Raw genomic sequence first — 22,498 nt, 5'->3', positions numbered from 1 at the left:
AGTCATTGTAAACAAATATGGTGGATAGATGAATATTTTCGTTCTCTGCCGTGAAACTTTGTTGATAAATCAGTTTGAATATGACATTCCATTTACTTTAATCGGCAAGAAACCACACATATTTGCTTTATAAAACATCTGATTTTTTTCTTGTGCTGAAAGGTAATTTGTATTTGAAGTGAATCAAATCTTTAGCTCATTTTCCAGTTTGAACACGTCTGATTTGACAGCGGGTTTGTTTAAACAACTTCAGTTACAAGGTTTAGGTAACCAAAAGTTCCTTTAATATATTTATTTCCTGCCTAAAAATAGTTCCATTTTTCCCACGACAGTGAAAATGACAGTTTAAGCAAATATGAATTTATGGAAGATCCGTTTGCTATGTAAGCTGGTTCAAGTAGCCTAGAGTCAGTGTACGCGGTTTCGCACACCCAGTAAATTCATGTACTTTGTGAGAATAAAGCAGAAAATTTAACAATTCTTTGTTATTGTTTCACGAAACTGAGTTATTCCCTACATAATTTGACACAAGGGGTCCTTCTCCACTGGAGCCTCGTTCTTGTAAGTGCAGACGAAAACAATAACAATATCAATGGAGACCAGTAGGTCAGCTGAAAAATATTAAGTTTCATGAAAAAAAATGACTATACAAACAACAACAAGGTGCAAAATAAATTGAAAAATCAATATTCTATCATACAGGTAAGTATTTACCTACTACTTTACCTAAATGAAAAATATTTCAACAGTTATTGAAGTTCTCCCAACCTGCAAAATGCCTTCAACTTGATTGTTTGCTTTACGTTTTTATTAAAACAGAGAACTTAATCGAATAATTAGAGTGTGGGGGGTCTTTTGTGATTCAACAGCTTCTGTTGTTTTATGTTTGTTTCATGTATTCAGTTGTTTTAACCTTTTCTGCTTTTAGAAGTAAAAACAGGGTTTGGTATATAGCTTTCACTTTCATAACTGCGTTTAAATTTCACTTTCAGATGTTTTATTGGAAAATACATGTTGAATTATATAAATAGTTAAAAAGTTAATTAATATTTTTCTGTTGAGTAACTGCATTGTTATCACCGAGTTCTATAAATAGCAGGGTGTGCGAAACCGGGTACACTTAAATGCAACAACTGGTCAAAATATGTTATCCGAATCAAGTACACTAAGAGGTATGACGTCATTGTAGTGGGAAGTGAAAGTAGCGTGTTTCAAACCGAAATAAGTGTGTTTATTAAAACATATAGAGGTAAATTCAAATTTAATCATTTTTAGCTCGATAGGAAGGTATTCTTAGGAAATGTGTGTGAAACCGGGTACACTGACTCTATTAGTCTAAATAATGAGACCTCGGGTAGACCGATTTTACATTTTGGTATTTTACGTTGTCTACCTAGAGGCGGATATTGACAAGTCAAAAAATATTAACGATATTCAACTCTCTAGTACAATTATTTGGACTAGTAGCCAAGCTAAAATAAAATTCAGCTCAGAGATGTTTATATGAGCTGAAATGAATGCTGTAAGGAAACCTAACCAGAAATTGTGCCTGAAGTCTGTCGCGCTATAATTTCTTCAAATTAAATGCGATGGACTCGCTGTTCCCTTTAAAATATGGAAGTGTCTAGCCGTCCAGTAACCAGACACCTAGCTTGCGTTCTAGAAGTCCAGTTACCTGATGGCTTGCAAATCCTACATCTACATCTACGGGGATACTCCCAACAATCAATTTCTGATCATAACTGGGAGGTCAGGGCTGTTGTTAAAAACATGTTGCTATGTTACATGATACATGATATGCATGTGTTAAGAGAGTAAGAGCAGTAATATGTACAGCTTTGTTAAAAATAAAAACAGGATGATGACATTAGCACATATGCGAGTCTAGGTCAGATGTGAAGCACTGAAGGTTCACACTGTCCTTGATGTTAAAAAGCAAGGCGTTCCAGTATCTGATCGTGCTGGGGAAAAAGGAGTTCATATGATATTGTTTTCTTGAAGATGGAATGATAAAGTTTAAATTTCTAGAGGCTGTCAGGTGGTTATGATCTACAGAGACGAGGTTGTGTGATATTTTATACAACATAATTAAAGATGCATGTATTCTTCTCTGTTCTAATGTCTGCCATTTAAGAATTTCAAGCATTGATGTTACGCTGCTTTGGTATGAGTAATCATTCATAACATATCTGGCTGCAGCTCTTTGTACCTTTTCTATCTCATATGCTAAGTTTTTCTGCCATGGATGCCATATGGTGTTACAGTATTCTAATTGTGGGCGGACATATGTTTTATAGGCAGTTTCTTTGATATTACGGTTATTACATTGTACATTTCTTTTTATGAATCTGAGAGTGTTATTAGCTTTTGAAGATGTAGTTTCAATATGTTTTTTCCAACTAAAGTCATCACAATCCTCAGAGAATTTTCTAGCCATCTGGTAATAGATTTCCTGATGAATAAGTAATGATATCTGTTATTTACTGAAGATATCGATACTTTATGTAAACACAATTTCATGAGAATACATTCTAAATATTTACCTTTAATCATCTCGAACGAGTCAGTGAATAAAACAAAAGTTTGCCGAAATCAATAATGATGAGATCGCCGTGACGTCACTAATTTAAAATCTGTTGCAAAACAATGTTTTTATTGGATTGGAATTTTTAACTTTTAACTTTTTCACTGGATTTTCTAAATTAAACTTACAATTTTCATATTGTAGTTTTCAAATATTTTTTGATGAATAACTGTTTTAAATGACATTTAATTTCAATTGCGGCAGTGTGATGTTGACAGTTGGAAACTTTTAGGAAAACAGTAGTTAAGCATTCATAATTAATCCATTTTATTTTGAAATAATGGTCAAAATTAATTTATGAATTGCTTGTTTTATAAGCTTTCCATTCATAAAAAGATATTAATAAATTTGTGTTTTAACAATTAAAGTTTAGGCGGTTAGAAAACATCTCTTTTTACAAAATAACATGGACGTTCAGCGATCAGTGTTTTATCATGTCTAAAAATAGAATATCAACAAATTTATTTGAGACAAAGAAAAATATACTTTGGTATGTATTCACACAATATTAAGTATTGATATATTAAGTAAATAACAGTTAAAACTATATAAAATCATTAATTATTCATTAGGAAATCTATTACCGGACGGCTAGAAAATCCCCTGAGGATTTGCTAGCCGTCCAGTAACTAGAATGCATGCTAGGCATCTGGTTACAGGACGGCTAGACACTTCCTTTTGAAAACAAATAGGCTGTATATAATCATTATTTATTGATTATTTTTGTGAACTTATACTTTCTAAGGTATGCTTTGTCAACAAGTTTTTAGAAAATGGTTACCGTACATTTTCAATTCAATAAAATTCAAAAATGCACAAAATTTTGATTTTTATTTTCAAAAATAACCATGTGCATGACATCAGTTTCTCACAAGACTACTAGAGTCAGTGCCCAGATGTTGCGGCTTGGCACATGTTAGGTAACCAAATTTTGTTATGCCATAACTTATTGGATGCGGACACCAGAAAATAAAAATAGTGTCAATTAAGTTATGGTAGCCAGAACTAGTACAGGTACGAACTGTTCGAGATTTGATATGAGTCAGATCTTCCCATTGCCTTTCAGAACAGCATCAGTGTGGTGATATCATTTCAAAAAATGTAATCATGGGGCTTTTAGTTTAATTTTGATGTGGTTCTTTAGTTACCTCCATAGCACAAGCATGTGTATTATCATAGATAGCTGCATCATGTCAAGTGTATTTCGTCCAAATAATTAGTTGTGAAAAAAGTTGTCATTTGACATAAGTATTCTGACATTTTACATTTATAATATTGAAGCATTTTTCAACATCTAAATGGATACTATCATAGCAGAGTAGCATGCATTAGATTATACACTTATTATAAGTTAGTTAACTTCGTACCCAGATGACAAAAATACATTTTCTTCAATTTTTTAAGGTTAAAAGGATTCACAATTCAATATTTTCCAAGAAATTTGCTTCATTTGTTTACACAGAATGTGTAGACTTGCTCGACCAATATCTTTTTCCGAAATTGGAAGTACCAATTGAATTTAAGAAAGTGGCTAGGGGTCCAGTATCTGGACTGTAGACCTGAAGTTTAGAGGTTAGGTGACCAATTGATATATTTATACAGTTAAGTACTGTGTTAGTGATAATAAGTGTATGTGATAATTGCTGGGGAAGAGTTAAAATTATACAGTGGTTGGAAAAAAATCTGAGAAGAACCTTGGATGCTATGACAGTTACTTCAGGGTTTCAGAAATCCCATGTCCGGAGCCCGGGGACTACCAGAAAATTATGTCGGGCTACTAAATTTTATAAGTAACTTTCTAGATATTTCGATTAAAAACCCTGGTTTCATAGTGAGGCAGTGTTGACACTGGATAACTGCACCCACTGTTCTCAGTTTGAACACAAAAAGATTTTTCTTTTTAATACCAAGAAGTTATGTATAATTGAGAAAGTTACATGAAATTCTATGAAACAGAACATTATCTTTAAATGCTTTGGCACAGACAAGTTAAATTTATCTATGTTGTTTTATCAAATTTCAGATGGCAGAAGTACACATAATTGGACAGATTGTTGGTGGGACTGGTTTTCCTGAAAACAGCTTATTTTGCAAGTGGGGAATTAACACAGGTATTTGATGCTAGTGGCATAAATTTCTTTATTTATAATTCCAATTTTTTTTGTTCTTCAGATATTTAAGTGAATAAAAACAGACAGAAGAGTGGGGTTTAATTTTAGTATTTTATAGACACTTGACCACATTTGCAGGGGTTTTATCAGTGATAATGTAACATACCGCATTTTATTGTAATATTTGACGGTTTTGACCAAGTGACAATTTAAACAAAATGTATACATGTGTGGATAAAAGATAACAGATGGTGTAGTGGTCAAGAATTCAGGTTATTGGCTGCCCCAGACCAGCTAAACTACTTTGCAAATTAAACTAGGTGGGCAGAGTAAAACCAGGTGTGAAAAGTATTCCAACCTCTTAATTACCTTTTACTGGTTGTCAAAGACTGTTGACTGCTTCAAGTGTGCTTTGCTATCCAGCTAAAACAAATTTTAAAGGCATATTTAGTAACACTAGTCTGATTACTGATATATATGACAAACAGAATCAATATTTTCATTTCAAGGTGGAGCATGGAAGGTTCTAGCAGGTATACGTGAAGGTCAGACGCAAGTTGATAACCCTCAGAACCATTCAGCAGCTTACTTCTCACATCCCATAGATGTACACTTTGCTACCAAGGGATTACAAGGTAAATATAACATAAATATAATATTACTTCTCACATCATATAGATGTACACTTTGCTACCAAGGGATTACAAGGTAGATATAATATTACTTCTCACATCCTATAGATGTACACTTTGCTACCAAGGGATTACAAGGTAGGTATTATTTCAAGTTTTTCAGTGAGTTATTGAAATATGAAAGAGAAAATATCTGGTTATTTTACAGTGAAAATTTTTTTCATCTATTTCTGGTTGCAAGGGCAAGATGGGTAAATTTAGTTAAAGACATTGAAATGAAGTGAAAAGAAAGTTTGTTTAGATTAAAATATCTTTCACTTGTGAACATCGGGTTGCCACATTTGAAAATATATCATCTCGTGTTCACTCAGCAAAAGATAGCTTAATCTCTTTGTTATATGTTTAGTATGCAACATAGTGAGTTACTGGAAGGTAAATTAAGGTGACCCATGATCAACAGACAACATGAGCTACAAAGCTGTTATAAATGTGACCTAGTTCAACCCTTTAAATACTGTCAGAGTACCAATCAATGGAGTTTCCAGTACCAGTTTTCACACTTTTGGTATGATGTGGCCAGGAATTGAACCTCCTACCACAAACGGAGAAGGCACTCTACTAATGAGCGATCGAGTTAAATTTTGTTTTAGGTAAAAATGAGATATATACACAATGTTTTGATAATAAGGTTGGTCGAAACTTCTTGGAAAGGATCTTTCTGGTCTGGACAGTAAGCATACAAGCTTAAATAATTACAAATCAGGCAAAAACAAAAAAAGAATGGCATCACCAAGGATGGAGGTCAATCTACCTTTTGCAAAATTCTATGTTTTCACAATTGGCATATCTGTAAAAATTAGCAAGAATTATCTTACTATTGAAAGGCTATAGAATCTAGCTAATGGTGTATTTTACTGCGGAAGTTTTCAATGTCTGAAAATTGAAGAACCTAGTAAAATAACATTTTTTTTATTTTTTTCTGAACTGAGAGTACAGATAGGGCAAATTGAAAGAAAAAATGTGGCAGCTAAATTGTTTGGGACACTCCTGTCAGAAACCAGTATGAACTAGATAGATGTTTGTGGCGTCAGGATAGTTCCGGTAGGAATTTAATATTGCTGTGCTTTTAAATTTCAGGTTGGCCAAAGTTACATTTTCAAGTTTGGCATCAGGATAGTTTTGGTAGAAATGAACTATATGGATATGGTTTCTGTCATATCCCAACATCTCCCGGTATTCACAATATAGAGTGTCCAACATGGCGACCCTCTGGAAGTTACCTAGAACAAGTGTCACAGAGTTTCCTCGGTGGTGGTCCACAGCTGAAAAACCCGGACCTGATTTACAGTGGAGCCGACAGATATAAACTACACACAATAGCCATGGGATCAGTTCATTTACAGATTGGTGTGATATTAAGAAACTTTGACAAATTTGGAATAGAATGTTAGCATCTCAGTGTCTCATTATTTATATATAGTTGTGCTCTTAAATGTATGAAAGAATCCAGATACAAACTTAGTTCTAAAAAATATCGGAAATAAAGTAGGGAAAAGATAACAATATGATTGCAGGTAGTGCAGAAATTTTATATAGTTTGTTGATGTTTTAGAAATTATGCTTTCATGATATAATAATACGCATTCTGAAGAACAAACTGATTATTTTACAATGAATAATGCAGTGTTTTATATACATTATTTCAGTTCTCAAACAATATCCATCCCATACTTGCCTCTGTTATATATGTTGTACTCAATTTAAAGACTACTACATGGCTTTTGCAGGAGTCACATGATTCTCATTCATAAATTGCCTAAAACAAAAGGGTCTACTTACTTTGATGTAAGCACTGATTCTATTGTATATTCTAACATGACTCAGTTTGATTGCTAGTTCAACAAAGAAGAAAGTAAACTGTTGAGAGAGCATTATGATGTCAAATTGCCGTATGACATCCAGTTATTTACTACTGGAATAAATGAAGCCCAGCATAATTTTACTATAAAAATTCAATGACCATGACTGTAAGAATGAAAACAAGACCTTCTTGCGGTTTATCGTCTAATTTGCCACGGTTCATCGTTCAGTTGCTTAAATATTAAATCACTCAGGCTAACGTCCTCGTAGTTCAATTCCTGCACATCTAAACTCTGAACCATGATAAATTAGACAACAAACCACTCAGAGGCCTTGATTATTTGTTAAATAACGTCACTCCTTCAGCATTGTTTGTTAAAAAGCAAAATAAATTGGATCATGTTAGAATTTGTTTTAAGTTATAGTTAAAAAGATATGTAAGCTGAATAGATAAATTCCCATACTAATGTAGATCTGAGTCATTTACTTCTGTATATGCTGACAGTATGAAATTTTAGATCTGAGAATGAATGAATGACAGCTGCTATTGAAAATATGCTAGACATTTGAGCTGCACCATGAGAAAACCAGCATAGTACATTTATGACCAGCATGGATCCAGACCAGCCTGCGCATCCGCACAGTCTGGTCAGGATCCATGCTGTTCGCTTTCAAAGCCTATTGCAGTTAGAGAAACTGTTAGCGAACACCATGGATCCATGCTGGTCGCAAACGCACTATGTTGGTTTTTTCATGGTGCAGCTCATTTATTGTTAGTAAATTACCCTTAGTCCAGTATTGTATATCACAAAATGCCCAAAGGATCGGATTAAAGCCATACATTTTATAGGTTCTGAAGCTTTTTACCTCTTTATGTTATAGTTAATGTATTCTTTAATGAAAGCCACAGTTGTTAATATATTCATATTTTTAGATGGAAAGAATACTTCAAAGTGTGTGTCAGTAAATAGAAGATAAAAAACAATTCTTTAATGGGTAGGAGTCCAACTTGACCTGTATGTCCAATTAAACAGTTTTGGTATATTTTCTGAGAGTCTCTCTTTAATCTGCTGTAAAACTGATATTTTCTAGTATTGTGTAATTACCACAGTCACCTGAACATAAGTCCAGACTCCTGAAAACACTCAATTTTAGACATCCACTTTGCTTGGTGCCTTTTCAAATCATCTGAAAACTGAGTACCAGTAATGTGAAATCATTAATTATGTGGCAGACAAATTTGCGGTTTCAACCTAAAAGGCTGGTTCATGTGAACTTTAATATGATAATTTAGAGATGGTACCTAAGGCTATGTATTCAACGACAACAGCAAATTGTGTGCAAAACTGAAGCGCATATCGCTTATCTCACACTTGCAATAATTTAACATAGCACCGTGCAGTAAATACGGGGATTTTTGACAGCGACATCGGCTTCTTGTTTTGGTTGATTAGCTAAAGAAAGGTGATTGTCATTTCTTATTAACTAACACTACCATTTTATTTATACTAAAGAACGTCTGCATTATATTAACTGAAGTTCTGTAATGGTAGATTCCGCAAGGCAAATGCGATTCCGCACGCCTCGGTCAATATGCAAATTAGGTACATTTGTAAACAAGCTGCGTGTCATAAAAAGTGAAATAACTTCTTTCGGCACAGTTTTTGGTATAGTTTTGGTGTGACCATGAGATAGAATATACATTTTTATATCGCTCTGTTTTTAACTCGTACATTTTGAGGCCTTGATTATTCTTGGCAAACATATTTTGTAAATTGTTGAGGGATTCGATGTCGTAAAATTCATATAGTCTATTTATATTTTTTCCTCATGAATAATGTTTTATTTTCTATGATCATACCATACCTGTAAATTATCGGCAGTAATAAATAAAAAGAATGTCTTTAAATGAGTTCGTTTGAAAATGAAAGATAGTGCTCAACTTTCTTGTTTGAATGATTATTCATAGATCTTGAAGTAAACTATAGCTTTGGGAAACACATCCGAATCTATGCATACTTTGTTCAGATAACTAAATAGTCCTAGAAGAGTTATCTGTCACTGGCTTCACTTTTCCAAGTAGGACCAAATTTTTCAGATTAAATATAGCCTTTCAGCATGAAAAATGAAGTATGAAAGTTAAACCATTATATAATTGAGGTACTCCAGTATTAATTTTTTAACAGAAAGTAATATCAGATGCAATTTGAATTTTTAGGTACCATCTCTAGATAATTTGTAACATGTAATTTTATCTTTTCGATATGACTAAATTTTGATTGACACAATGGAAAATTAGTCCCCTACAAATGGTAATGATTTCACAGTATTACAAATTCATAGAACTTCATATTTATCTTAAGGTCATTTGTTTTTAGTCATTTATTTGAAATTTTATCATTTTGTAGTAGGATATGCATTTTATGTGGAGAATGAGCCAAGCAATTGTACTACGATCACATTTAGTTTCTGTGCATATATAAAAATTCATGCTTTTGCCAACTCGTAATTGTTCAGCAGATATTTTAGTGATAGCGATTCCCTCTTGTTTTTCAAGAAAGGGTTTAAGTTTTTTTTTATGTGAGTAATGAAGTCTGGAAGATTTATTTATAGAATAATAATAATACAACAACCCCCTTAATAGACTGACTTACATTTCTGTAAAAAAAAATGTTCCTTGTAAATTATATATTTATCAAACTGAATAAAGTATTTTTACAAAGTTAATATGTATTTTTCCTTTTTCAAAGCACATTATTGGCATGGTACTGGGACATATTACAAGCCTGTATGTGAAGTTCAAAGAGAGGGAGAAGTATATCAGAGTCATCTTATAGTTGGTCTTGCAGCCGGTCGGTCGAGATCTATTGAAAAACAAACAACAATTTTGAACAAACTACTGTCACGATTTTATAAAGATTTAGTCCTCACCAGGATGAAGGGCAGTTGTTGACTTAAAGGTTATACACTGATCATCAAGTTTTGCTGTCCTTTTAGATTGTAATTTGCCCCATGTGGTTCTGGGACGATCTGCGTATGAAAAGAATTGGAACCACTGCCTTACCCTTGCATGATCGTAAGAGGCGACTAATAGGGTCTTAACACTTGGTTTTGCAGTAACTCTGTGATTCCAACAGGTATGCAAATTTTGATTCCATACCTCATCTTTTTCTTTCGATGTAAATGAGATGTGGAACCAAAATTTGTAGTCCTGTTTGGCGCCATATAACCTATACTGTGTTAGTGCGCCATAAAACCCAAATAAATAAATAGATTGTCATTTATCACAGCAATGATTAAATTGCTCAGAGAAGTCAGGAAATTATACAAGTAAAGTTTATATTTCTTTGTAATGATCATTTTACATCATTTAAAGGATTCAGTTAAGTATTTTCTTACATCTCCTGCCATTTAAAAGTTATTAAATGTCCAAATCTGTTCTTTGTTTAAGGTAAAGGGAGGTAATTTATGTTTTTCTTAAAACAAATTGTGGATATTCTTTTTTATTCAGACTACAAACTTTACCAAGTAATGTTTATGCTAACTTAATAATTATATTCATCAAAAAGGTAATTTACTCGTAATCAGATTTACCCAAAATGGAATGAAACAAGAGCTGTCTCCATAGGATGACACATGCCCCCGATGGCACTTTGAATGAATAGTTACGGCCAATGTTAGAGTTTAGGACCTTTGACCTACGGACCTGGGTCTTGCGCGCAACACATCGTCTTACTGTGGTACACATTCATGCCCAATAATTTTAAAATCCATGCATGAATGACAAAGATATGGACCGGACACGCCCATCAATGCACTATCATGAAATATGACCTTTAACGTCTAAGTGTGACTTTGACCTTTGAGCTACGGACCTGGGTCATGCGCCTGACACGTCGTCTTACTGTGGTACACATTCATGCCAAGTTATTTGAAAATCCATCCATGGATGACAATGATATGGACCGGACACGAATGCACTATCATGAAAAATGACCTTTAACGTCTAAGTGTGACCTTGACCTTTGAGCTACGGACCTGGGTCTTGCACGCGACACGTCGTCTTACTGTGGTATACATTCATGCCAAGTTATTTGAAAATCCATCCATCGATGACAAAGATATGGACCGGACACGAAAATTGCGGACACACTTGCAGACTGACAGAACGACAGATGGTTCAAAAACTATATGCCTCCCTTTGGGGGCATAAAAAGAAGTATACACATTTCTATCAAAAATGGAAGTACATTGTATTGGGATTAGGCCAAAAACTACGAGTATTTTATATCAATATATCTACTAATTTCTTTAATATACCAAAGCAAGTATTACTATAGTATAGAACTAAAAATACAGTTTTGATGAAGGCTATTGCATAGCCAAAACGTTGGTACATAATAAAGAATCTTAAACTCGACCCGCTTTGTTTCGTGTGTTCCACTTATACCATATTTATACTTTATACAAGGTTTATGATCTCTCGTTTTAAATATCATGGTACAGAGTCCCCCAAGGAGCACTTTTATAGATTTGAAAAATAGACTCTTAATCTTGACCTGACCTTCGCGTAAGCTCATGTCATGATAAAGACTCATTGAAGCTAGACGCTTCACAAACTTCGGACGGACGGACAAGACCAAATCTATATGCCCCCTCCACTCACGGGGGGCACAAAAATACAAACTTCAAGTAGGAACTATCTATTTTAGATATATTTGTAGCTAACTGCATCAAAGTATGTAGACTGAACAAATATTTTAGACATCATTTTCAGAAAAAGTTATTCAGTCTGAAAAAAGTGATCCCGGGTAAAATATTTGGAAAAACAGGAGACAACTCCGCTATGACTTTACTGTAGGCTAGGTGGCTATTGACCTAGTACCCTATGCAAACTAAGCACTTTCCAGGCAGGGAAAAAACATGCATAATTGCCACAAAATTCAGCAATCTGTCTTAAAATCACATAAGTTAATGCCCTGTTGAAAGTGTAACATTTTCTGTGGTGAAATTTGTCAACAGACGATTTTTTTGAAAGTCAAAACCCACAGAATTTCACAAGGTAAAATATGTTGAAAAGGCTACTGCTGGAAAGAGAACAATCTACTACCCATATATATGCTTCAAAGTATGGGGAAAAAAAACATCTAGAAATAAGAGAAAATCAAAGAAATCAATTTCAGGACTGTTAGATGCACGACCGTCTTATCATGCATAGCATTTAACATAGATTACTTTTCCATTGCACTGATATAACATGGACAGGATAAGGATTAACAAACGGTGTTCACTAAACAATTTCATTATACAGATTGTTTACCTTGTGTAAAGAGGGCTTAAGGTAAGTCTAATTAATGACATTTGAAACTTCACATAATTATAGAGGCCATTGAGACAAAGTGCAGTGTCAAAGAATCATAACTCTACCTTACATAGTTTAATTATCTTCCTTTATTATACAAAATAATGCTTGTCCAGACATTTCATTGAAACTTCACAAAATGATGGAGGCAGTTGACAGAAAGTGCATTGTCAAAGAACCATAACTGTCTTTTTTTAATTTTCTGCCTTTATTCAATTTTCTTCTTTTTATTATCTCAATTTTTGTTTCTTATACGTTTTTCCCGATATTTGGACAAGCACATGCATCGATGAGCATCATTCGGTTTTACCGATTCCTTGTTTAACCCTTATCAAGCTGGGCATGATCGATTCTGCCTTTGCGATCAGTGTAGATCTTGATCAGCCTGTACATCCATGCAGTCCAATCAAGATCTGCACTTTTCGCCATTCAGTCAGTCTTTTTGGTAAGCACTCATTTTAGCAGTTAATGGTACAGTCCAAATTAAAAGATGGACAAGTTCATTATAGAAATTAAGCAGGGTAATGAATAAGTTTTTCCTCTCTATTGCCAATCCAGGTTTAGAGCTTTCTTTGTATAGTTTTACAAGAGGATCACCTTTATGAACAAGAGCTGTCAGTAAGACCGTCCACTCCACTATTCAGGGATTTGACAGTAAAATGAATATATGTCTGAATAAGAGACCTCTACTATAAAGGAAGATACACCAAGAGGCATAATTCCATCAAATACACAAATTACAACAAATCCAGATGATGGAGATAAAGATAAGTTTCAAGCCTTTATCTTATACTGCCTTAAAGTAATATCCAGAAAGATTGCAAAATAATTATAAGTACAAAAGGGGCATATTTCTGTCAAAAATACAATTAGAGTTCTGGGGTATGTAACCACACATGTATAACTCCTTGGTGACCTTGACCTTGGGTATAATGGGCCCAGCCCCTGCATATACTATGTTTGTATGCTGGACAATGTTTATGAGAACTTACAGTAAGGTATAAGCAAAAGTAACAAAGTTATGACAGAAAAACAAAGGTTGCCAAAAAACTTTAACCTAAAAAATAACCTAAGTATAAGACCTTGGTGACCTTGACCTTGGATAAAAAGGGCCCAGTCCCTGTACATACTTTGTTTGCATACTGGACAATGTTTATGTGGAGTTAACAAAGGTTGCCGAAAAATTTTAACCTTAAAAATATCCTAAGTACAACACCTTGGTGACCTTGACCTTGGGTATAATGGGCACAACCCCTAAACATACTTTGCTTGTATACTGGACATTGTTTATGTGAAGTTACAGTAAGATATAAGCAACAGTAACAAAGATATGACAGAAAAACAAAGGTTGCCGAAAAACTTTAACCAAGAAGGGTCACACCGATGCCGGGGCGAGTAGTATAGGCCCCCTATTCTCTGAATAGTGGAGCTAAAAATTCCTGTAATGTTTGGTTGAAATAGACTTTAAATGATCGAAGAGGAGATCTGAAAAAGTGTGTATGAGAAATGGAACAGACGACAAGTAATCATAGTAGCTCACCTCGTGCTAAAAATGGAAAAGCTACAAACATGTACGTTATAAAAAGTTTAATCAACGACATTATACATCTCTTGGAGCAATAGTTATTCAATAATTTGCACAAGTTGAACACTATATATAGGTCAAAATAACACTTACTTGTTCAATTTGCCAGTTCTTACTTTGAAATTTTGCAACCTCATAGTCTGTATTTGTTTATATAGAAAACTGACATGTTTATTCTTATCAATTTACCTGTTCATGGTTTGTGCTCTTTCAGTTTAGTGTTAAGCAAAATAATTTGTACTGAATTTATTGTCTGTGAGGCTACTGGTTTCTCCAGAAAATAAAAATATTTGCTGATGTTCCAGAAACACCTGCTGCAGTTTCTGTCTTCTGTTTGATAACTGTGTTCTTTCATTAATGACTTCCATTTGTTTCCCAAGGTTTTGTTGAATTTACTTTATCGTAAGCTCCATAGTCTCTTAGTCTCTTTGGTATAAACATTCTTGGTTACCATCTTTTATTCACAACAGTTGGATGTTCCCCCAAACTTGAAACTTCTGTCTGATTCACTGTATTGTCATAAACTTGTCTCCTCAATATAACTGGTTTAAAACATTCTGGGAATCTAGAAATTTCTGCACTGTTCATGTTCACTCCTTTTCTTCAATTCAAACTTGATATTTACAACAACTTCTCATCTAATTTCATTGGGTATTTTAAACTGCTTTAAAATTTCCTGCATCACACTGTATAATCTCTCTTATCCATTCATGCAGATTTAAATGCAGCACCATCTGCCAATGTCACCTTCATAAGACCTGAAATTAAACCAGAACTTTTACTATAGTTATTAAATCTGTTTGCACAAAGCCTAGGGCTTTAATTTGGTATGTTGCATCATATAGTAGTTTTTTACCAAGACTGTTCAAATTATTCCCATGGTTAAAAATTTGTTTTTAAGCATTTGCATCACAAGTATAAGTAATAGTTATAGTATGTGTGAGAGTGTGTTACCAGGATATATCAGAGCTAGGGGTACATCGAGGGTATTTTTCTCTGCACATATCGTCGAGGCCGGTAGGCCGAGACAGATATGTGAAGAGAAAAATAACGAGATGTACCCCTAGCTCTGATATATCCTGGTAACACACGAGCACTACATATTATAACTGTTTTATCGCATAGTTTATCATTAAAATTTATATATCATTTTCATTTAAATTTATTATTATTTTTACTATTTTGATTCCCTTTCTGCGCCTCGCTGACTGAAACACTAAAACTTCTGTTTTAGAAAATGTGTTCCCCAGATAAAAGTACCCAACAAATTTCTGCATTGGTTTTAAATCTTTGCATTTCATTGGCCAGACATATGTTGTTGTTTTGTTTGTAAAAAAAATCAAAGAAAAAGAAACATTTGAGAAATCTCAGAATTTCCTAAATTTCATGTATTTCTGAATTTGGCAATAACTATCAAGTTTTTGAAATATTCTAGTTTATTTATTCTTTTACTTTATAAATGTAGGTGTTTGTGACAATTCTTTCTCTGTGAACTGTAAATTGGAGCTAAAATCATCTTTTCTTTGAAAGGAAAAAATTATACTCCCTTGATAGGACCTCAGAGAAAAATTGTTCCGATATGTATCGGAACAGTTTTACTGTGCTGATATATATCGGAACACTTTTTTTCTTATGAAACTCCATAGAGATTTCCGTGTTGATATATATCGCAACAGTTTTGTAGTAATAATGTGTGTTACTATGTATAACATGCTGCAAAGATCAAAGGAAAATTGCCGCACTATGCGATAATGTTGGATACAGATTTCATTATTCACCTTGAATTGTCTTAATCATGACCTACTGACCTACTTTCTCATTTTTAAGTTACAACATAAGAAATTTGGACCACATGTATAATTTTTGATATAGATTTCAATACATATTTATTTTTTTTAAACCTGACCTGCTTTCTTGTTTTTTGAAGCTAAGACCACATATACAATATTTGATACATATTTCAATACTCCTCTTGAATCAAGAAATTTAGCAGGCTAAAGGTTAAAGAGGATATACTGTATGTTATGTGTAATACTTACAAATAAATGATATTTGTAGTTGATTGAAGGTAGAAGAGATATGCAAGGACTGGCACCATCTCACATTTCCATCAGACTAAAGTTTAACTCTTCATGTCTGAAAAAAAAAAAGAGCCAAAACAGGAAAAGCTGCCAAAATATTTCTATAAAAGGAATGTCTGCTTTAATAAGGTTTGAATACAATTATACAGAATCAAGTTGAAGTGTGCTTACAAGAAAAACAAATAAATATGTCAACCTTGCCAGTCCTGGCAACAGAAGGCAAACATTGGCAGAAAATCTGAAAGAAAAATCCTGCCTTTGGTTGTTCCTGGAAGGTCTTGAACCTGAAAGAAATGTAAATCCTGCCCAATGTATGTTCCGTCCAAGTAAAACACACATTAGTTGTCCTAGACAGGGAATATACCTGAAGAAAAGAAAAAATCCTCACAATCCCAGATTCCCATCTCTCGTAACCAAGGAAAAACTATCATCTAGCAATCCGCCGGCACAGAATTGTAGACCAGTCGTCCCCACTTGATTCCACCTTGCGGACATATTGTCACCGGAGCCCTCGATGGTCACAATAGCAGTCTTGATCAATGGTTAAGGGATCTGCCAGGCCTTGAAACCTATAAGAAAAATTCTGCCATCTGTATGTACATACAATTGCTGTCTTAGGCAGACCTTGAATCTGGAAAAGAAAAAATCCTGCCTATCTCATACAGAGGTTGTCTTAGGCAGGTCTTGATGCTGAAGAAAAATCCTGCCGACTGTATGTATGGACGGTACATATTGTCAGTTGTCACTGGCAGGGTATGTACCTGAAAGAACAACAAATCCTCACAATCCCCGATTCCCATCTCTCGTAACTAAGGAAAAACTATCATCTAGCAACCTGCCGGCGCAGAATTCTAGACCAGTTGTCCCCACACGATTTCATCTTGCGGACATATTGTCACCGGAGCCCTCGATGGTCACGATAGCAGTCTTGATCAACAGTTAAGGGATCTGTGAGGCCTTGACAGCTGGAACAAAAAGCAAATCTGCCAATCCTCCTCCTTTGCAGTCTGGAAGATTGGCAGCAAAAACAAATGCTCACTCAAACTCACTCCTGTATAAAAAGTCCTTAACCTAGTCATTTAAATTGAGCTTTCATGTTAACTTATGTAAAAATCATCAAAAAAAAATAATATCCATTTAGCCCCGCAGCACCTTTGACCTGGCGGGGGGGGGGGGGGGGATTTAACGTCGCACCAACACATGATAGGTCATATGGCGACTTCCAGCTTTGACCTGGTGATCCCAAAGACAATAGGGGTCGTGTACTCAATAAGTACTATCAGCATGTGAAGTTTGAAGGTCCTGGGTGCAATGGTTTGTGAGTAAAGTGCCTTCATGCAAAAAGTTAACGTGACGAACGAATGGACAGTTGAAAACTAATATGCCTGCCTTTGGGGGCATAAAAATAGAAAGTAAAATGTTATGCTTGACATAAATAAAGAGCTGATGAAAAAGTTGAAGATAATAATAATAATAAAAAAAAAACTCAACTGCATTTCCCAGAGACTAGCAAAAGTTTTAATTACGTGTACGAGTCCCAATACAAAATTCCTAAATTCCTATTTTACTTAAAACTGGTATTATAACTTTTGCTGTTTAAAATTACTGACAAGAATTATTTTATATAATAAAATGCTTTACTATGAAGAGGATAAAATTAGCAAGCATAATTATGAAAGTGAGCTTATAATGGAAAATAAATTGCCAATATTGCCTTAAATCTAGAAAAATCTGAATATTAACCATCAATTTCTTCAATTTAAACATTTAGTGACAACAAAATAGTTCTTGACCGCAGACGTCAATGTAATATACTTCCCAACAGTTAACCTATTGACCTAGTTTTTGAACCCAGATGACCCGGCCTCTATCACAGAGACAGACAGAGATAAATATTTGACCTCCATTGCAATTACCTTTATCATTATACTATGTCTATGTAATTTACAAAATAATTTCTTAAACAGACATTGCAAAGTTCTGCATTTTTCCTCAGATTGCTAATTTTACGGACATTGCAAAATATTTTAAAATACAATTCATTTAAATTTAACTTTAATTCATTATGCTAATGCTTTAAAGTAATTTATCCAACTGAAATTTAATTGCCACCACTAGCACATAAATGTATATAATTATGTTACAAAAAAAGATCTTGATGGAACTTAGTAACCATGCACAAATGTTTTGATACAGAATCTCTACTGAAGCAGTCTGGACAATTTGTCTGACCTTGTAACCTTACTAGTAATGGGCTTCTATCAAATACATTCATACCTAGTAACCTTAATTCAAAACATAACCAGTACAAATACATTGCAAAAGCAACTCATGCTTACTGATTTGTCAAACTGAACAAGAAATAACAAGACAGCCAAAGTCACTATATATGCACATCACGTTAAATTAATTTGGTTTTTAAAATATCTTACTTATTGATCAAAAACTGAATTTTTGCAATTTTGACTGGGCCATAAATTTGAACTGGTCTTGACTAGCTGGTTTGTGCTAAAAAAATAATTCTTACTAGTAGAACGGAGATCAACAAATAATGTAGTTACTGAACAAACTGTCAACTTTTGCAATTTTAATCAAGGGCCATAACTCTGGAGATACTGGTCCAACTTGGCAGACAAATATCCATGACTTTGATTTTATAGCAAAACATGGCTGAGATAAAACAAAACAATTTCACTATAAGTTTTTTGGAATGTTTTCAAATCGACGGAAGTAACTTGAGGTACTGGTTCAAACTGGCTACTGATTTTTATTGATATATATTCTGTATAAATATTGTATACTTTTAAAAACGAATACCTACTGGGAAGCAACTAATATGATCTATCTGGATGAAATTTTGCCTAGATTTTATGTCCATACACATTCTGTCCAAGTTTGGAGAAGATTGGATAAGAACTGCTACAGCATAGGAACAATATATTGTTGTCACTGCCAGCCCACCTTGGATAATCCCATAATACATCCCATCAAGGCATAAATAAGAAAGAATTTCCCTTGGTTTCTGGACTAGGTTTGAAAGAATTTGCATTTATAAAATGTTTGAGGTAATGTTCAATTGTTCCTTGTTGGAATACGATTATTCCTACTAAAGTTTTGACCCCATTTTGAAAATAAACACCCTTTAATATTATACTTTATTAGATTTCCCGCTACTTATATTATGTGTGAACAACAATTTTGATTTTTTTTTTAAAGTTGTTGAAAAATATTTGAAGAACTGAAAGATATGGATCAAAAAAGAAAAAGAGCTGACTGAATTGAATATACAGCCAGCTAGAATGATAGAGGTGGCCTATTGGAATATAAAGCCAAAGAGAATGATAGGGAGAATCAGCACTGGCTAGCTGGCTGCATGCAGCATACAATACCTGCTAGCTCAATGAAAGAGGCAGCTGAATGGAATATACAGCGAGATGATAGTGAGAATCAGCATTGGCTAGCTGGCTGCATGCAACATACAATACCTGCTAGCTCAATGAAAGAGGCAGCTGAATGGAATATACAGCGAGATGATAGTGAGAATCAGCATTGGCTAGCTGGCTGCATGCAACATACAATACCTGGTAGCACAATGAAAGAGGCAGCTGAATGGAATATACAGCGAGATGATAGTGAGAATCAGCATTGGCTAGCTGGCTGCATGCAACATACAATACCTGCTAGCTCAATGAAAGAGGCAGCTGAATGGAATATACAGCGAGATGATAGTGAGAATCAGCATTGGCTAGCTGGCTGCATGCAGCATACAATACCTGCTAGCTCAATGAAAGAGGCAGCTGAATGGAATATACAGCGAGATGATAGTGAGAATCAGCATTGGCTAGCTGGCTGCATGCAGCATACAATACCTGCTAGCTCAATGAAAGAGGCAGCTGAATGGAATATACAGCGAGATGATAGTGAGAATCAGCATTGGCTAGCTGGCTGCATGCAGCATACAATACCTGCTAGCTCAATGAAAGAGGCAGCTGAATGGAATATACAGCGAGATGATAGTGAGAATCAGCATTGGCTAGCTGGCTGCATGCAGCATACAATACCTGCTAGCTCAATGAAAGAGGCAGCTGAATGGAATATACAGCGAGATGATAGTGAGAATCAGCATTGGCTAGCTGGCTGCATGCAACATACAATACCTGCTAGCTCAATGAAAGAGGCAGCTGAATGGAATATACAGCGAGATGATAGTGAGAATCAGCATTGGCTAGCTGGCTGCATGCAACATACAATACCTGCTAGCTCAATGAAAGAGGCAGCTGAATGGAATATACAGCGAGATGATAGTGAGAATCAGCATTGGCTAGCTGGCTGCATGCAACATACAATACCTGGTAGCACAATGAAAGAGGCAGCTGAATGGAATATACAGCGAGATGATAGTGAGAATCAGCATTGGCTAGCTGGCTGCATGCAACATACAATACCTGGTAGCACAATGAAAGAGGCAGCTGAATGGAATATACAGCGAGATGATAGTGAGAATCAGCATTGGCTAGCTGGCTGCATGCAACATACAATACCTGCTAGCTCAATGAAAGAGGCAGCTGAACGGAATATACAGTGAGATGATAGGGAGAATCAGCATTGCCTAGCTGGCTGCATGCAACATACAATACCTGGTAGCACAATGAAAGAGGCAGCTGAATGGAATATACAGCGAGATGATAGTGAGAATCAGCATTGGCTAGCTGGCTGCATGCAACATACAATACCTGCTAGCTCAATGAAAGAGGCAGCTGAACGGAATATACAGTGAGATGATAGTGAGAATCAGCATTGCCTAGCTGGCTGCATGCAACATACAATACCTGCTAGCTCAATGAAAGAGGCAGCTGAATGGAATATACAGCGAGATGATAGTGAGAATCAGCATTGCCTAGCTGGCTGCATGCAACATACAATACCTGCTAGCTCAATGAAAGAGGCAGCTGAACGGAATATACAGCGAGATGATAGTGAGAATCAGCATTGCCTAGCTGGCTGCATGCAACATACAATACCTGGTAGCACAATGAAAGAGGCAGCTGAATGGAATATACAGCGAGATGATAGTGAGAATCAGCATTGGCTAGCTGGCTGCATGCAACATACAATACCTGGTAGCACAATGAAATAGAGGCAGCTGAATGGAATATACAGCGAGATGATAGTGAGAATCAGCATTGGCTAGCTGGCTGCATGCAACATACAATACCTGCTAGCTCAATGAAAGAGGCAGCTGAACGGAATATACAGTGAGATGATAGGGAGAATCAGCATTGCCTAGCTGGCTGCATGCAACATACAATACCTGGTAGCACAATGGAAGAGGCAGCTGAACGGAATATACAGTGAGATGATAGGGAGAATCAGCATTGGCTAGCTGGCTGCATGCAACATACAATACCTGCTAGCTCAATGAAAGAGGCAGCTGAACGGAATATACAGTGAGATGATAGGGAGAATCAGCATTGCCTAGCTGGCTGCATGCAGCATACAATACCTGCTAGCTCAATTAAAGAGGCAGCTGAATGGAATATACAGTGAGATGATAGGGAGAATCAGCATTGGCTAGCCGGCTGCATGCAGCATACAATACCTGGTAGCACAATGAAATAGAGGCAGCTGAATGGAATATACAGCGAGATGATAGGGAGAATCAGCATTGGCTAGCTGGCTGCATGCAACATACATCACCTGGTAGCACAATGAAATAGAGGCAGCTGAATGGAATATACAGTGAGATGATAGGGAGAATCAGCATTGGCTAGCTGGCTGCATGCAACATACATCACCTGGTAGCTCAATGAAATAGAGGCAGCTGAATAGAATATACAGTGAGATGATAGGGAGAATCAGCATAGACTAGCTGGCTGCATGAAACATACAACACACAGTAGCTTAATGGAAGTAAAGCAGCTGAATGGAATATACAATAAATAGTATGATAGGGAGAATCAGCACTGGCTAGCCGGCTGCATGCAACATATACAATACCTGCTAGCTCAATGAAATAGAGGCAGCTGAATGGAATATACAGTGAGATGATAGGGAGAATCAGCATTGGCTAGCCGGCTGCATGCAATATACATCACCTGGTAGCACAATATTAGTCCACCCTAAGCTGAAGGGATAAAGTAAAGAATGTGTAAGATGACAGACAGAATAGATTTGACCTTATCCTTCAGCCCTTTAATTCTTTTCTAGTAATTCATTCGTAATTTATATTGTATCCCTTTTATTTTTTGTCGTGAGGAAAGTTAAAGAATGTGTAAACTATGTA

At 35.3% G+C, this 22,498-nt stretch overlaps 1 protein-coding gene and 1 long non-coding RNA gene across 4 annotated transcripts in view; one reads left to right on the top strand and one right to left on the bottom strand.

Moving 5' to 3' along the window:
- LOC123542057 (B9 domain-containing protein 2-like) lies at window positions 1-9,914 on the top strand. 2 transcript variants are annotated; one of them, XM_045327692.2, is made up of 4 exons: window positions 1-162; window positions 4,608-4,695; window positions 5,205-5,330; window positions 6,465-9,914. In XM_045327692.2, the coding sequence occupies exons 2-4, from the start codon at window positions 4,608-4,610 to the stop codon at window positions 6,776-6,778; spliced, it is 528 nt and encodes a 175-aa protein (XP_045183627.1). In that variant the 5' UTR covers window positions 1-162; the 3' UTR covers window positions 6,779-9,914. The 2 variants fall into 2 exon arrangements, with proteins under 2 accessions (XP_045183627.1, XP_045183636.1); XM_045327701.2 differs by lacking the exon at window positions 1-162 and adding an exon at window positions 219-266.
- A 4,207-nt stretch (window positions 9,915-14,121) lies between these two features.
- LOC128557117 (uncharacterized) overlaps window positions 14,122-22,498 on the bottom strand; it is a 47,457-nt gene continuing 39,080 nt past the window's right edge. For both annotated transcript variants that reach the window (XR_008371046.1, XR_008371045.1), the window contains exons 6-7: window positions 16,174-16,270; window positions 14,122-14,892 (exon numbers count right to left, since the gene is read on the bottom strand). This is a non-coding gene — a long non-coding RNA (uncharacterized LOC128557117). The remainder of the gene's footprint in view (window positions 14,893-16,173; window positions 16,271-22,498) is intronic.

This window comes from Mercenaria mercenaria, chromosome 1, assembly GCF_021730395.1.
Source record: "Mercenaria mercenaria strain notata chromosome 1, MADL_Memer_1, whole genome shotgun sequence".
NCBI lineage: Eukaryota > Metazoa > Mollusca > Bivalvia > Venerida > Veneridae > Mercenaria > Mercenaria mercenaria.
This window is presented reverse-complemented; position numbering and strand designations above follow the sequence as displayed.